At 34.5% G+C, this 18358-nt stretch overlaps 1 protein-coding gene across 1 annotated transcript in view; it reads right to left on the reverse strand.

Annotated features, from left to right (window-relative positions):
* The window catches only part of LOC110019005 (receptor-like serine/threonine-protein kinase ALE2), an 89671-nt gene extending 73402 nt beyond the window's left edge, over window positions 1-16269 (reverse strand). Inside the window, exon 1 of the mRNA XM_020716522.1 lies at window positions 16062-16269. Coding sequence (XP_020572181.1) covers window positions 16062-16230 — 169 coding nt within the window. The 5' untranslated portion in view covers window positions 16231-16269. The remainder of the gene's footprint in view (window positions 1-16061) is intronic.
* Between the last annotated feature and the right edge of the window lie 2089 nt (window positions 16270-18358).

An 18358-nucleotide genomic window follows, 5' to 3' on the forward strand; every position in this document is an offset into this window, starting at 1 on the left:
TCTCTTTTACATATAACGCAAGTATACGTATCATTTGAGTAATACAGGGCTCTAATGGAATCCTAGATATCGATCACACAAGGAAGCTAGAAATATATATAAGCTAGCTATTTATATTATATTATAAACTAAAAATAAAAACAAAGCAAAGTACGAAGTTTGAAGTTAAACTACTTAATTGAAATGCTACTACATATGCAGATATACGACTATAACAAGTAAATTAAACTAGATGCTAAACTTTCAAAAGCAAATTACTGAAATAAAATAAAGGTTTTTGTTGACGAAAAGTTCAAGTATGAAAAAACATCATTCTCCTTTACAATGAAAATATGGCTTGTGAAGAAATTGAAATCATTTGAAAAATATATTTAAAAACTGTTTTGTGTCAAATAGAAATAATTTTATCCTCTACCCTCTCCCGAGCTCTATAAAGAATACTAACTAATCCAGAGTTTGGTTATTAATTCCGTGGTTAGGCTGGGAAGATACCGACTATCACTCCAGAGCTCCCACTACTCCCTCACCTGAGGACTAACATGCCCGCATTAGTTTCCAATCAACTGAACCAAATTAGGGATTCTAATCTATCACCTTAAAATCTTCTAATTCTACATCCAATAAAGTATATTTTCTTATTTATTTTCACCCAATCCCATGGACGAAATACTCCCTCATGAAATCAAATGTGATTTTCCATTTATTGTAGAAATCATATCCCCTTTTCAGAACACATATTTCTCAACGCATTTTAACAAATTCAATTGGTCAGATAGAAAAGTAAATGAAGATCGAAGTTCAAATCATCACAAATTATTAACATTTAAAACCATAAAAAATAAAATCAATTCTTCACAAAACAATTTCTTCAAAGTAGGGAGAAGAATAAAGAATACAACTCAGAATTCATGAGAATGATATCATAAAACACTGATTTCATATATAAAAATAAATTTACAAACAAAAGAAATGAAAAATACAACTTAACTCACAATCCTTCCCAAGCAAATTCTTAGAAGTTCTCTCCAAGCTTTTCCTTCTTTACAATCACTCTCAATTCTCTCTTAGAAATGTAAAATTTTTGCTCTCCTCTTACAACCCTAGAAGAAAATATCTTCTCTTTCACTCTAACTCATGCCAATTCTCTCACTCTCCCTCTCGTCACACTCTAGAAGTCCCTCTTCCTATTGGGCTGCTTCCTCTGAAAAAAGTTTCAATTTCACTCCAAAATTCAAAAGTCAAAACTTCAAATTTCAAAGGATATGTCTCATTGATCCAAGAGTCAAATCCCTTCAAATTGGAACCTTCCATAGTGTCTAAATGCATTGAATCACTCCATGCATGGGGTGTTTAGAACAAGTGTACCTTTGAAAATTCACACAAAATTCGTCTCAAACCGCCTTAATTTGAAAATGTCACGCCTGGCGCATCATGCACCAATGCTCTGGATTTTGGCGCATCATGTGCTAAACCCCAAAATTGATTGTTTTTACTTTAAATTTTGCTCCTTTTGTCATTTTTTCTCTAAATGTCTAAAAATGATATATCTGCAACAAAAACACCAAAATACATTTATTTAAAATGCAATATTATCAAAAATAGACATAAAAAAGGTACAACAAACAGTATATTATATTTGTGTATCAAAGACAGAACCCAGCTTAAAATAAACCATATTTAATCTCCAGTATTAAATAGGGGAACTTGTCGGTCAACATAAAGGTTTGAAAACTAAAACGAATGTCATAAAATCTTTAGTTTATTTAATCGAGTCGCACTAGTAAATAATATGTCTATTACTCTGGATAGATGTATTGTTTACGGTGTTGTGCTCGATTATTTAAACTATTGCGGATATGAGATCGGTTCGGTCTTGTATTTTAAAAGAATTAAAATATTACTGTTTTTTCAAATTATATATATAAATTAAATTAAACCTCTTTTAAAATCGGACGTCGGGATATCCATTCCGACGGCCAACAATTTCTAATTTTGCGACTGACAATGCTGTATTCATGGACTTAATGAATTGATTTTAATCTCCAGTATTAAATAAGGGAACTTATCGGTCAACATAAAGGTTCGAAGATTAAAATGAATGTCATAAAATCTTTAGTTTATTTAATCGAGTCGCACTAGTAAATAATATGTCTATTACTCTGGATAGATGTATTTTTTACGGTGTTGTGCTCGATTATTTGAACAATTGCGGATATGAGATCGGTTCGGTCTTGTATTTTAAAAAAATTAAAATATTACCTTTTTTTCAAATTATATATATAAATTAAATTAAACCTCTTTTAAAATCGGACGTCGGGATATCCATTCCGACGGCCAACAATTTCTAATTTTGCGACTGACAATGCTGTATTCATGGACTTAATGAATTGAATCTTTAAACTTATGTTGATTAGTTTGTCATAATCTTTATTGATGATATTATGATATATTCAAGAATTGATTATGATTATGTCAAGCATTTAAGAATAGTATTAAAGTTGTTGAGGCATAATCAATTATATGCACAATTGTCAAAATGTGAATTTTGGCTACAGAGTATTGCAACCTTGGGGCGTATTATCAGTAGACAGGGAATCATAGTGGATCTTCAAAAGGTGAAAGAAATTGAGGAATGACCTGCTCCAGAGAATCTTATGTAAGTATACAGCTTTCTTCGATTAGTTGAATATTACAAGAGGTTAGTCAAACGACTTTCATATATAGTTATGTCGTCCAAGCTGATGACAAAAGATGTTCAATTTAAATGGACTGCAGAATGTGAACACAATTTTCAAGAATTAAAGGAATATTTGACCACTGAACCAGTATTATTTTATCATACAGAGAAGAGCTTGAAATTTTCAGTGACACATCGTTGCAAGGATTAGGTCGTATTTTAATGAAAATAAGAAGGTAATAGCCTATGCATTCAAATAGTTTAAGTTGTAAGAAAGAAATTATCTGATGCATGATCTGGAGTTAGTTGTTTGTATAGTGTAAATGCGAGTTCATTGCTGATCATCCGGATTTGAAATACATTTCACACAAAAAAATTGAAGCTAAGGCAGAGGAGATGGCTATAGCTGATGAAAGACTATGATATACATATGCAATATTATCCTGACCGAGTAAATATAGTTGTTGATGCATTGAAACGTAAATCCACATGTAGTGCAAGTTAGAGGATTACTCAGGAGATGGTATTGATTAAAAAATGGATGCTTTGCAATTGGAAATTAGCAGATCAGGTGACATATGATATTAACATCTATTAATTGTACAACCAACTCTGATATATTGAATTAAAGCATCCCAAAAACTAACAATAAATATTTAAAACTCTTAAAACAATTTCAATCAGAAAAGAGATAGAATGTGACTGTTGATGAAAATGATGTTACAAGAAACAAGTTGTTGTTGTAGGTAACTGTTGATTATAAGTTGAGACAAAAGTCTAACACGAGGCTAATCATTCAGAGAGCATAATTTAACCACGCAGCACAAAAACACACAAGGATTTGGAATTAATATTTTGATGGTCGGGTGTGAAGAAAGATATTGTTGAATATATGTCAGAATGTTAAGCTTGTAAAATTATAAAAGTTGAGCATCAGAAACCCGGCGAATTGCTACAATCATTGCAAATGCATGAATGAAAATGAGAATAAACTGCTATGAATTTTGCTATGGGATTTTCCCGTTCCAAACAGAATGATGACAATATTTGGATATCATTGACAAGCAATCAAATTTAACTTTCAGAATTGATTATGATTATGCCAAGCATTTAAGAATAGTATTAGAGTTGTTGAGGCATAATCAACTATATGCACAGTTGTCAAAATGTGAATTTTGGCTACGGAGTATTGCAATCGCTGGGCATATTATCAGTAGATAGAGAATCTTGGTGGATCTTCAAAAGGTGAAAGCAATTGAGGAATGACCTGCTCCAGAGAATCTTATGTAAGTATACAGTTTTCTTCGATTAGTCGAATATTACAGGAGGTTAGTCAAACGACTTTCTATATAGTTATGTCGTTCAAGCTGATGACGAAAGATGTTCAATTTAAATGGACTGCAGAATGCGAACACAATTTTCAAGAATTAAAGAAATATTTGACCACTGAACCAGTATTATTTTATCAGACAGAGAAGAGTTTGAAATTTTCAGTGACGCATCGTTGCGAGGATTAGGCCGTGTTTTAATGAAAATAAGAAGGTAATAGCCTATGCATCCAAATAGTTTAAGTTGTATGAAAGAAATTATCTGATGTATGATCTGGAGTTAGCTGTTTGTATGGTGTGAATGTGAGTACATTGCTGATCATCCGGATTTGAAATACATTTCACACAAAAAAGTTGAATCTAAGACAGAGATGGCTATAGCTGATGAAAGATTATAATATACATATACAGTATTGTCCTGACCGAGTAAATATAGTTGTTGATGCATTGAAACGTAAATCCACATGTAGTGCAAGTTAGAGGATTACTCAGGAGATGGTATTGATTAAAAAATGGATGCTTTGCAATTGGAAATTAGCAGATCAGGTGACATATGATATTAACATCTATTAATTGTACAACCAACTCTGATATATTGAATTAAAGCAGCCAAAAAAGCTAACAATAAATATTTAAAACTCTTAAAACAATTTCAATCAGAAAAGAGATAGAATGTGACTGTTGATGAAAATGATGTTACAAGAAACAAGTTGTTGTTGTAGGTAACTGTTGATTATAAGTTGAGACAAAAGTCTAACACGAGGCTAATCATTCGAGAGCATAATTTAACCACGCAGCTCAAAAACACACAAGGATTTGGAATTAATATTTTGATGGTCGGGTGTGAAGAAAGATATTGTTGAATATATGTCAGAATGTTAAGCTTGTAAAATTATAAAAGTTGAGCATCAGAAACCCGGCGAATTGCTACAATCATTGCAAATGCATGAATGAAAATGAGAATAAACTGCTATGAATTTTGCTATGGGATTTTCCCGTTCCAAACAGAATGATGACAATATTTGGATATCATTGACAAGCAATCAAATTTAACTTTCAGAATTGATTATGATTATGTCAAGCATTTAAGAATAGTATTAAAGTTGTTGAGGCATAATCAATTATATGCACAATTGTCAAAATGTGAATTTTGGCTACGGAGTATTGCAATCGCGGGGCATATTATCAGTAGATAGAGAATCTTGGTGGATCTTCAAAAGGTGAAAGCAATTGAGGAATGACCTGCTCCAGAGAATCTTATGTAAGTATACAGTTTTCTTCGATTAGTCGAATATTACAGGAGGTTAGTCAAACGACTTTCTATATAGTTATGTCGTTCAAGCTGATGACGAAAGATGTTCAATTTAAATGGACTGCAGAATGCGAACACAATTTTCAAGAATTAAAGAAATATTTGACCACTGAACCAGTATTATTTTATCAATCAAATATATAAGAGGACAGAGAAGAGTTTGAAATTTTCAGTGACGCATCGTTGCGAGGATTAGGCCGTGTTTTAATGAAAATAAGAAGGTAATAGCCTATGCATCCAAATAGTTTAAGTTGTAAGAAAGAAATTATCTGATGTATGATCTGGAGTTAGCTGTTTGTATGGTGTGAATGTGAGTACATTGCTGATCATCCGGATTTGAAATACATTTCACACAAAAAAGTTGAATCTAAGACAGAGATGGCTATAGCTGATGAAAGATTATGATATACATATACAGTATTGTCCTGACCGAGTAAATATAGTTGTTGATGCATTGAAACGTAAATCCACATGTAGTGCAAGTTAGAGGATTACTCAGGAGATGGAATTGATTAAAAAAATGGATGCTTTGTAATTGGAAATCAGCAGACCATGTGACATATGATATTATCATCTATTAACTGTACAACCAACTCTGATATATTGAATTAAAGCAGCCAAAAAAGCTAACAATAAATATTTAAAACTCTTGAAACAATTTCAATCAGAAAAGAGATTGGATATGACTGTTGATGAAAATAATGTTATAAGAAACAAGTTGTTGTTGTAGGTAACAGTTGATTATGAGTTGAGACAAAAGTCCTACGTGAGGCTCATCATTCAGAGAGCATAATTTATTCAGGCAGCACAAAAACGCACAAGGATTTGGAATTAATATTTTGACGGTCGGGTATGAAGAAAGATATTGTTGAATATATATCAAAATGTTAAGATCGTAAAATTATAAAAGTTGAGCATCAGAAACCCAGCGAATTGCTACACTCATTGCAAATGCATGAATGAAATTGAGAATAAATTGCTATGAATTTTGCTATGGGATTTTCCTGTTCAAAATAGAACGATGACAATATTTGGATATCATTGACACGCAATCAAAATTAACTAATTTCTTGTCAATTAAATAGACAAATTTAGTTGAAAATTTGACCAATGTATATGTAAAATAAATTATCAAACTGCACGGAATTCCAAACATTTTTGTTTTTGACAGAGATGGAAGTTTCATAACTGGGTAGTGGAAAGACATTCAAAAAAGGCTCAGGTACCCATTTTGCATATTAACGTAGCATTTTCATCCACCAACTGACGGACAATCAAAAAGGATAATTCATGTTTTGGAAGATCTATTGACACTTTATGTCCTTGATTTTAGAGGCAATCAGAAAGATCACATTCAGATGATCAAGTTCAGCTACAATAATAGCTATTAATCTTGTATCAAAATGGTTCTTTATAAAACACTGTATAAAAAAAACGTAGAACTTCATTAAGTTGGGTTAAAATGGGCGAACATCAAATGTTATGTTAATAAGTTCGTTGATAAAGCCACAGAGAAAATCAAATAAAACACTGTATAAAAAAAAATGTAGAACTTCATTAAGTTGGGTTAAAATGAGCGAACATCAAATGTTATGTAATAAGTTCGTTGATAAAGCCACAGAGAAAATCAAGTTAATCAGATATAGATTAGTTAATCTGATATAGATTTAAAGCTGCTCAAGATCAACAACAATAATATTAGACCCAAAACACAAATCAGTGTAATTTCAAATGGGTGATTTTGTATTTTTGCAAGTCAGAACAAAGAAAGATAAATCTAGATTTCATCAGAGAAACAAATTGAGTCTCAGATATATCGTCCTTTTGAAATCATAGAAATAATCGGTCTAGTTGCATACGGGCTACCTTTAGTAATAGATGTGTAGATATTCATGATGTGTTCGACATTTCGATGTTGAGAAAATGAGTTTGATATTCGGATCAGAAAATTTCACACGAAAATATAAAAGTACAGAAATATTTAACTTATATTGAAAAGTCTAAAAAATTTAATAAACTGATATTAAGAATCTGAGAACCTGACAAATTCTTGCGAAGATAAAATGAAATCGCATACTTGAAAAAGAAACTACATTGGAAAAAGAAAGAAAACGAGACAAAATATCTCATTCTGTTCAAGTAAATTTAGTAATTTTGAGAATGACATTTTATAAGGAGTGGAGAGTCGTAATACCTAATTTTGAGATATTAGGTAAAATTTTGGCACTTTTAAAATAAACCAAAAATATCACATCTCTCGGAATTTGATTGAGTCAATTTTATGAAATTCTAAAAATTGAATATAGCAATGTATATGGGTTCTGAATACAATGAGTAATAAAAATAATAAGATAATGATTTAATTAAGTTAACTACATCCTTAATTAATACTTAATCTTCATATCATTGTTCTCTACCAACATTCCCCGCACTTAAATGTGCATGTGTCGATCAGATGGATCAATTGGAGGAGATTAATTGGGATCTAAGTTAAAATGCAGCATGCCCTACATTCCCCTCCTTCAAGTCGTTCTTCTTAGCCTCAAGGAACCCGTGACTCCAGCACTATAGTTGGAGTCAGGAACTTGCATAGAGGCACAACAGAGGGCCGCAAACCAAGATTTGAAACTTTGGGAAGAGATTAGTAAGTGAGAATCTCATTTTGGTTCTATTTGAAACTTCATTTTCCTCCCAACATTCCCTTTTTTACATTTACTATGAATTGATGTATTATGTATGTTCCTTATCACTATAGCTTTCCAGTAACAACCACAGGACAGTCGAATCGAGAGCTACGCTCTCTAGTAGATCCATTTCATGAGTTGGGCAAGGCTTAAGGGAAAAGGAAAGGAGGGAATGGAATAGAAAAGTACCTTTGAAACGAAAAAGGAAAGTACCCTTGAAAAGTGTGCATTTTGCAATAACTATAAATATAAGAGTACAAAAGGTACAAAAAAAAGGTCCTCAGACCCGTGCAAAAGAGGTTCTTTCATCGTGGACAATGCAGAAGACTGTTTACTATCCCATTGCCCCGGAATTGGGAAGGAATGAGTCCTCTTGATAGCCCCCAGGATAGTAGCAGCCATGAACTTAGGGGTGACAAAAGGCCTCCCATGCTTCTTTGCATTGTGAGATCTCTAGCATTGGAGGATGGAATGACAAAAGATACGGGCAAGAGCGATGTTAGCCTACTTAATCGTGGAAAAATGCCAAATAACATGATCAAAAGAGGTAAAGATCGAAAGTTGGAAGCCCCAAATTTGAAGGTTAGAGCAAGAAAATTATGTCGAGAAGCCATTTCGAGGCAGGTTAAAGTAAGAAAATTATAGTTGAGATTAAATTAAGATCACAATAGCAGATTTCATGGGTTTTCAAGGTTTATGAATTTCAAGTTGTTTACACTAGGCGGTGAGCTCGATGCAAGCTTGGGGAAACTTGTTATAATGTTGTCCCATCAATTCAGGTGAAATAATCATGTGCTTACTACAAAAATAACTCTTTGCAGGATTCCATGTGATTATACTTAACTCAATTACATATAGGATTTTCTGCATATTATGGACGAATGTTTGCATAGATTGTATGAATACAAACTTGATCTTTCACTTATGAAAATTATAATTGTACTTTGTTATGAATCTAATGAACATGTTTATAAAATTATTGATTGCAGGTATTTGTATAATATGATTCAAGTATATAATATATGAAATACTTATGATGAATGTTTCTTACAAGAACTATAATTTAAGAAATGTCACAAGTAATGTTATAGATAGGCTATTGCATGAATGCTGCAAATACAAATGATAGGAAATATGGGATTCTGAGTCCTAGCATTCAAACGGAGACGAAACTCCGAAAACCATTAGAATCAGACGGACATAGAATGTATGGAAATGTTATAAGGTTACTGATAATTGCTATGTTGAGCGAGGTCCAACTTTTATCGAGAACTTATATAACATTGGTGCTGGGTGACGACCCAATAACATGACATGACATAAAAATAGTTTAAGGCATAACAATAACAAGTGACATTCTTATGATTTGTGTGATATACCTATAAAATCATGATATGCTTATGAAGTACATGTTTAATATGCTTATGAAGTACAAAGTTGTCATGATTTCGTGCAATACATGTTTTGTGTGATATACCTATAAAATCATGATATGCTTATGAAGTACAAAGTTGTCATGATTTCGTGCAATACATGTTTTCTTTTAAATGTTTTATATGATTATAATATGTTGTGACATGTGTTGTGGACATTTATATAAGCTACATATGATCATGTACATTTCTTTCCCGTTATAAAATCTTTCTTTAGTCTTGATTATTTTATTGAGTCTATAACTCGCTCTATGTTGTTGATTATTGGAAGGCCTAGGAGGCGAGCAGCAAGGTGTGAACATTTTGACAGTTATGTAAGTATGTGAAATCACACACACACACACATATATTAAAGGAATGCCACAAGCTCCATCCTAACTTGAAACCTAAAACTCAACTGCATAAGGATGTGTCTAACCCTACTGCTCTGAACGCATCTACTCCACATGTAGAGGAAATTATCATAAGGCAAGAGTTGGTGTCTGGTTTAATTGCCCTTAGGGGACTACTTCTTCACCTGTGGAGGAGCCTTTGAGGCTTGCTCCTTTTTTCCTTGAGGGGATTGCTCACATATTATACCTCCTGTGGACCCTCAGTTGGTAGTGGATGAGGATACATTGCCCCATCTTCAAGCTCAAAATTCTACCCTAGGTGAGCTTTCGGTAGTGGATGAGGATACATTGCCCCCTCTTCAAGCTCAAAATTCTACCCTAGGTGAGCTTTCGGCAACCCTTTAATGTCAATCAGGCACAAGGGGATCCTGTTGTGAGCAAACAAGGGGATCCTATTGTGCAACAGCCTACACCTGCCGGGTAATTTTTTGACAAATACATTGATCAGATGAGCCGCTCGGTAATTTTTTGACAAATACATTGATCAGATGAGCCAGTCTTCAGATGAAGATTTGGAGGTTTACACATCTAGGAAGAAGAAGAATAATAAAGGCCTACTAGAACTCAGGAACTTAAATGGATGATAAATTTATTGTTTCGAATAATGGCAGAAAACTTAACCATTTGTTAGCAAGCTCCGTACCTAGAACCAGAGGTAATAGGTGATTGTACATTTTGTCGTACTTGTCGTACTCAAGCTCCCATTATCTGTTTGGATCTGCGAATTTTACAGGTGTTTTCATGGGTCCTTTCTTGGTAGATCAATTACTCCAGCTTTTCATTCTCCCTTTCTTCCAGTTCTTGGTGCAACAAGTATCTCTTCCATCTGTTTTGGTTCTGCGTCGTCGTTTTTTGGCCAGCCTACACACGCATCTGAGGGGTGACCCAACTAAAACGGATTGTGAATTTTACGTAGGAAGAAAAGACTCCCTATTAGAGTTTTGAAGATCTCAACAAGTATATTTTCCATCTGTTTGAAATTTATAGCTCTCACCGATCCGACTACTACTTCAAAATGAAGACTTTGGCGTAGGGATTACATGCCTAGTTTATAATTATGGTTGTGGGTATGCATGTATGTTTTTGGAGTTTTTGGTGTGTTTTGTATACTGAGTGCTTTGGGTTCTTACTTCGGCCCCTCATCCAACCCATTTTTGCTCCTTTCTAATATATTAGCCCTTGGGTTTTTTTTAAAAAAAATTATATTAAAGGAATGACTAAAGGCTATTAGATAAACCCCGACCATCCTTAGTTGTCTTAAATATTCGAGTACCACACCCTACATACGAGGGTATTCGAACCCGTGACCTGAGGAGACTTACAACCTTCAGAAAGGTTGCTCTACCAACAGACTATAGTACGCGCATGCATGCGCACACACACATGTATGTATGTGTGTGTGTGTATTAATAAGCCCAAAGGCTAATACATTAAAAAGAAAAGATACAAATAGGTTGTATGGGTGGGCCTAAAAATTGGCACCCAACCCACACGATACAACACACCAAAAAAAGTTAAAAAAAAGGTGTGCATAAAAATAAAAAAGCCCAAAACACCCGGGCGCTGAGAAAAAGGTGGTCATCGCAATCTTGTTTTGCCTCTGGCTCTAGTTCTCAGAAGGGATCCAGCTAACAGATTGGTAAGGTGTGTACCATTACCCAACGTAACCAAACTACCATCCATAAGACTCCTGAGCTCAAGTAGATCTTCATTTTTCTTCTTCCTCCTGGAAGTGTAAACTTGTCATTTCTCATCCGAAGAATAAGTTTGACGAGGTGGTAGAGCTGAAGCAGAAGGATTACCAAACGTAGTACCCACAATAGGTTCTAATATCTATGAAGTATGGGTTGCCTCTACACTGGATACTTCCTGAAGAGGGTGAGCTGCGAGGTTCTCTTGATTGTCGTTTTGAACACTGTCCTTTGTAGGTAATAGTCCATCAGTATTGTTTTCTATGGCGTTTGAAGATGTCAGCATCACATCACTCGCAGTAACAGTACCATCAATGTCATGAGGGGGGCATAGGGGCAACAATATCCTTCTCAAATGGAACTAAAATATCCAAAGCAGTAGAGTTAGACCCATCCTTATTCACTTGAGCCTTAGCTTTCAAATTAGGATGAAACTTGTGGCATTTATTAAGAATATGCCCACACATCTTACAGTGGGTACAATATGGGATCTGTGTTCCATGACGATTTGTTGTCAATATCCATAGAGGGGGGCATAAGGGCAACAATATCCTTCTCAAGTGGAAATAAAACATCCAAAGCAGTGGGGTTAGACCCATCCTTATTCACTTGAGTTTTAGCTTTCAAATTAGGATGAAACTTGTAGCATTTATTAAGGATATGCCCACACATCTTACAGTGGGTACAATATGGCATCTGTGTTCCATGACGATTTGTTGTCAATATCCATTATGGGTAGAAAAAAATGCAATGGGAGACCAGGTAGACTAAACAATATCCATTATTGTTGTCAAAACCTGATGGTGAAAAAAAATGCAACTTGAGACCAGGTAGACTAAACAATATTAGTACAGTGGGAGTTTCATGATTTGGGTAAAAATCAAGAGACCACTTGAACAACTTCATTGATTTATCTGCGATATTAAGATATTTCTTGGAGAAAATTCAGGTCTAGTCTTCAGCCACTGTTAGTTAAATCACCACATGTTTTTCATCCATGAGTCTCACTTTCCACTTGTTTGGTAGCTTAAGATCATCGACACTCTTTTTTATAGCATCCATAGGTGGGGGTGCCCCCATTGAAATTTTCCAATAAGAACAAACTTGAATTTTTCCGTCATGGTAGAAATTTCTGAGTCAGAGAAAAAAATAGTCAGCTACTTCCCTTCTTAACAAAAGGTCAATCATCTGTATCATCGCGACAATCCACCGCGGACTCCACCTGAGGCTTACCCATGACGTGGGCAAAGAAGGCCTTCGTCGGTTCAGCGAAAGAAGAAGAGCCATCAGAAAAGGGGAGGTATCGGCGATCACCTACAGCGAGAAGCAACGACAATGTGTCGGGAAGCATGGCGTCGGGTCGGAGAGAAGCACGGGCATAGACGGAACGAAGAAATGTAACCTTTCGGCATCGAAATCAAACAGAAACAACGAAAACACGAACTGTGTCGCGTCGTAATGACGCAGACCCAAGCCGAGTCAAGGTCGAGACAGAGCGAGCCAACGACCAACAGGGAAGACGTGGCGAGAAGGGACGACGCCTGAGAAGACGCAGCGAGGAATGATCTGATGCGAATATGCTGGTTAATAAGATTCGATAACAGTTGTTGGGGTTCGCCATGAGTCGAAACTCTAGCAGAGCTGATAGCGAGAGTATATGTATATATATGTATATATATATATATATATATATATATATATATATATATATATATATATAGGTAATATGATTTTTTCACACTTTTAAATATATGAATATGAATGAATAACTAAATGAAATGAATCATATACGTTTGCGGCGATTTAGTTTGACTGATTCTTTACCAGCTATGTCCAATTTTACAAGTCAAGATATGTGATGGCGACAATATAATCTGATCGATTTGTCCGTCTCTGTAGCACTACAGTTGACCCCTAAAGTGGGGCTAGATGAGGTGTGACATCTCATATCAATTATAGTACTAAATTTGCAGTTAAAATAATCTTATGCCAATAACAATATGACTCAAGTCCTCTATTCACATGATTTTGTAACCAAATGGCACCACAAAGCAATTACAACCAAATCCCTGTGATAGGTTAGTTTGCAATCAAATGTCATCATTATATGCGGCTATAACCTGTATGTTCTCCAAAGGCCCTTCTAATAAGGTTGTTTACAATCAATGTTCATCATTATATTAAAGTTATGGCTATGACCAATATGTTCTCTAAAGGCAGTCTTTCCCTTTGAGTTGTTAATCATAGAGGATATTTGATAGGGCACGAAGTCCTCTGTAAGCTAAGTTCAACTTACATTAGTCCTCTTAGACAGATATTCATCTAGCTCTATAAGGCTTTATTGGACGAAGCAACTCATGGCCGCTGATAAAGATTATTATTTCATCAGATTGGATTGACAACCTCCTCTAATAAAATAAACCAGGGACCGTGACAATCTGGGATGACGAAACCATGAGATATTGATCGGTTTTGTCATTATTTTACCATCTGCTCTAAGCTCATAGTGATAAATTATAATTTCAATTTTACATTTGTTGCTACTATATGTTAAATTTGAATACATAGTGCTTAATGGATAGCCTTTATCGAAACTACTCTCCCACTATCGAAATGGGTAATTAACCGTAGAGGCTTGTGCCTATGATAAACTTGAACCCGATTTTAAAGTTCTCACAAAATGAGGGAAAAATCTCTGGGTGGTATCTTATCAAATATTTCATCTATCTTTAGAGAAATTGACTCGGAACCTTATGACAAACTCCCTCATTCTCATTTCCATTTTCCTTTTGATGGAGATCAGGGTATTCCAATTTTAAGAGACCACACTTTTTATAATTTTGTCGCCTTTCAATTTCCTTTACATGGTGTGATTCAAGTAAAGTTTAATACAAAGCTAAATTATAAATCTAATTCAAATTGCATTCAATTTAAATTTACTTGAAACAAAGGAATGATGTGTTTTGTGCTAGTATATCTCTACGAAAACTTTTTGAGATTTAAAAACAGATAAAATAATGTTACTTTTTCAATCATTAGAAGAGCTGCTAAAGTTCTATTAAAACTTCACCCAAAAAAAAATGGTAGAAATTACACTTTCAATTTGTTTCAGGTATGTTACTCATCATAAGCTATCAAAGGGGCACAAATCATTGCTCGAGAAAGGTCACAAGTAACTGCATTCACAGTTTTTTCAGACCTTAAAACAGCCTAAAAGGATTTCTAAAACTAAAAATAACAAATATTGTACTACCTCATTTAACAGGAAAAAAGGGCATCCAATCTTATTGCATTGAAAAATATGAAAATTTAAAGTTTCTCTAAGAGGTGTCATGGAAATTGAATTTCATTAAATAATCTTTAAATGATAGAGTCATTATGGATAGCCGAAGGCTCATGAATGATGCATAAAGGCAAACAATGTTATTAAGTGCACTGCAGCCCTTTAAAAGAGCCCACCTATAACCCAAAAATTTCAATAAAGCTATAAATAATGAAGTCAATAATAATTTGTCCCAAAGATGACAATTTATAATAATGCTGCAGACCCTCCATTAAAATTCAAATTATCATTATTTCATGTTTGCACCTGAAGAAATTGAGTTACTTTTTATTCAGGGGTACTAGATTTATGAAATCAAATTTTCTGTCTTATCCGTATTAATTGCATTATCCTACTCGCATTAGAAAACCAGAACCCTAAACTATCATGCATCAAGTGCTAGATTCAAGGTTTGGCCAAATCAAATGCCTAACATAATTGGCTCCCTAGAACATATCCCTGATGGTAGAGGAATAGGAATGACTCCGCATTATTCCCTACAAAAGCTTATGATAGAATGAGTACTATAGAGCGCTACGGCCAATGGAACTTAAAATGTCTCCACCCAGCATGAGGATTTAAGATGGCACATAGAGAGAGAATTTGAAGATTTGCAAAGCCAATTCTGAGCATTGATTTAATCTTAAAACTGATAGTTGAAAAATATTCTATAGATAAATAGTGGTTGCACCCTGATGGTAAGTTCGAAGGGAGGTTCACACAAGTTTAATTCTGAGCTTCATCCTCATTTGACGCACAGTTCTTAACAACATACTTCCATATTATTGCTGGGTTCAAAGCGACGGCAACAACTATTATGATGTTTATTAAATCAAGTCAGTTTCCATCCTATCCAGTGGGTTGGCACATCTCAAATAACTGCCTTATTAATAAATAATATCTAATACTGTAATTGTACTTGTAAAATAAACAAATTTTGGTAGCTAGCGTAATTCATTTACACATGATAGTAGCTCAAAAACTAATAAGCCAGTCGTCATCTATCCTAAACTAGTTGGCCAAGCACTTTTAGTCAAATATAGAATAGTTTGCATTGAAAAGAAACCGTTCAATCAGATTAATCAATCTATTCCTATGCTTTTGACACTACCCATAACTTGCTTAAAACACAAAATAAAAGCCAACTAAAGTTGTGGCTGAAAATACAATTTAAAAATTAAAAGGATAGGTTTAAAAATATAAAAGGACTATAATAACTCACCTACTTCCTTAGAAGACGGCTTATTCCTTTTCAAAGATCTGCATAAGCAAACTACTAAAACCATAATAATAACAACAATTAGAAGTGCAGCACACACGCCCACAATCATGGTTAGATTTCGATGGTTTCCACCACTAGCTTCATCATTTGGTTTGTGCAAATAGGACATTGAAGGAGGTGGAGACCTTGGCAGGATTGCTAGGGCCGGAGCTGGAAGAAAAAAGACAGCAAATGAATTCATATCAATAGCAGAACAAGCCAGGTTATAAACAAAACTAACAGAAAAATAAAGGCATAACTACATATGTTGCTGCAGCAAAGCATAGATTCTAGAGTCTTTATGCTTAAGTTGAAACTTTTTAAAACAACTAAGAATTGATAAAATAAAAGGTAAAAACAAAAAAAATTTCAGTTTAAAAAATGCAAGTGTTTTACATAGGGCTAGATAATTAAACTACAGAGGCATTAAACCACAGATGTACTTAAAACATAAGCTATACAGTTCTTCGGAAATAAGAAATAATACGTTTGAGAGACTAATTTTATCAAGATAAGCACAAATTTTAATATTGATCATTTTATGTTAAATGCAAATTAACCTTTTGTTTTGTTTTGTTTTTTTTGCCCGATAAAGTACAGTTCAAATTTTGTTACAAACACCAGAATGCAATAATGAAGAATGCTAGAATAGCAACTAGTGTAGATTCCAATCATAAAAAAAAAAAAATAGGCTATCTAATAAAATAGATATAATAAGTCTTCCTTGAGAAAATTCTCTCCTCCGTAAGCCCTAAATGGCATAGAATATGTTAACTTGAGTTTGGAAACATAGTGACTAAAGATAAAGTAGTCAAAAATTTTGGCAACAAGAGATTACAAGTGTCACAAATAATCACAGTTGATCCTGTAAAGAAGAAAGAGTGAAACAGATGCAACAAGTTAGCAACAAAATAAAAACTAGAGAAGAATGGATGAGACACTAAAATGGAGATATCAATAGAAGGCATCAATGGAGCATTAAAAAAGAGTGTCGATATAATAAGAATAAGAGAAACTTATGTAGTTGTCGTCAAAGAATTAAGATTGATCACAGAGATGCATATATCTACGAGAAATAAAAGAGACCAAGTTCCTCATATCAAGAGCAAAGTTAAGGATCTCACGACAATAGACGCCGGTAGAGCGCAAAAAAGTGGCACTTAGAAGTAATTGTGAGAGCAGGTCAATGTAGATTTGAAGTATGAGTGCGGCATTGCCGAAGTGTGTACAGAAAATTAGGCATAGGCATTCTAGGCGAAGACTTTGATACCATGCTATAAGGGACATAATTATAAGATACTATATATTCACTCAATTATTTTCCTTATACAAGCATTTGTGTTTATATATGAGAAAATCAGAGAAGATTCTAGATGAAATCTAAAAAGATCCTCGAAGATTTGATTAGGACAATTTAGAAAATTGTTGATTAGTTTATTCCCTTCTTATTCTATGCTATTTTATTTTTTATTTCAGAATTATTATCTTTGCTAATTTAGAATAGATATATTTGGTAAGTTCGTAAATTATGAGGGATTGTTTTCCCTATATATATGTACCATACATGTGAGTAAAATGAATCAAGAGAATTATTCCTCTCCAAACTTGTTTTTTACATGCTATTAAAGTCTTGGAATAAACCCTAGCTTCCAATAGCCACCATAATCTCCTCTGCTGATCTTCAGGCTTGCGTCTTCTTCAAGGCCCACATTTTCACCGCATCTTTACCTGAATCTCCTCCTTCCAACAGGTCACTCCTCCCTACGGACTTCTTATCAGGTGTTCCACCCTAAAAGCCCCAGTCAGCTTCCTCCCGAGTGTTCCTCCCTACAAGCCCTAGCTGGCTTGTCTCCAACCGGAATTTCCCTGTCGCAGGCCTGCCACTGAATCTGATTCTCCCTGTTGCAGGCCCTTCTCTGCCTGAAGCCTCCCAACGTCTCTTCAGCAGCAGCAAAAGTAACTTTTCTTTAACTGAATTCTCCTTGTTTCTCTGCCAAAAATCTCCTAGGTTTCAAGAGCAACAACAATGTCTTTTCCTGCAGCAACTACGACAATGTCTCTCCTTGCAGCAGCAATAGCAACGCCTTTTCCTATAGTAGTGACGCCTCTTATAGCAGCTGCAACAACAACAACACCTCTAAATTCTCCACCCTACAACTAAATGTCTTCCTGTATGTCCTTCGTCAAAACTTGCCCCAACAACAGGCCCTCCATTAGAGCTTTTCTCTACAATCTCTAGTGTTGGATTTTTCCCTACC

Source organism: Phalaenopsis equestris, unplaced genomic scaffold (genome assembly GCF_001263595.1).
Source record: "Phalaenopsis equestris unplaced genomic scaffold, ASM126359v1 Scaffold000038, whole genome shotgun sequence".
Lineage (NCBI taxonomy): Eukaryota > Viridiplantae > Streptophyta > Magnoliopsida > Asparagales > Orchidaceae > Phalaenopsis > Phalaenopsis equestris.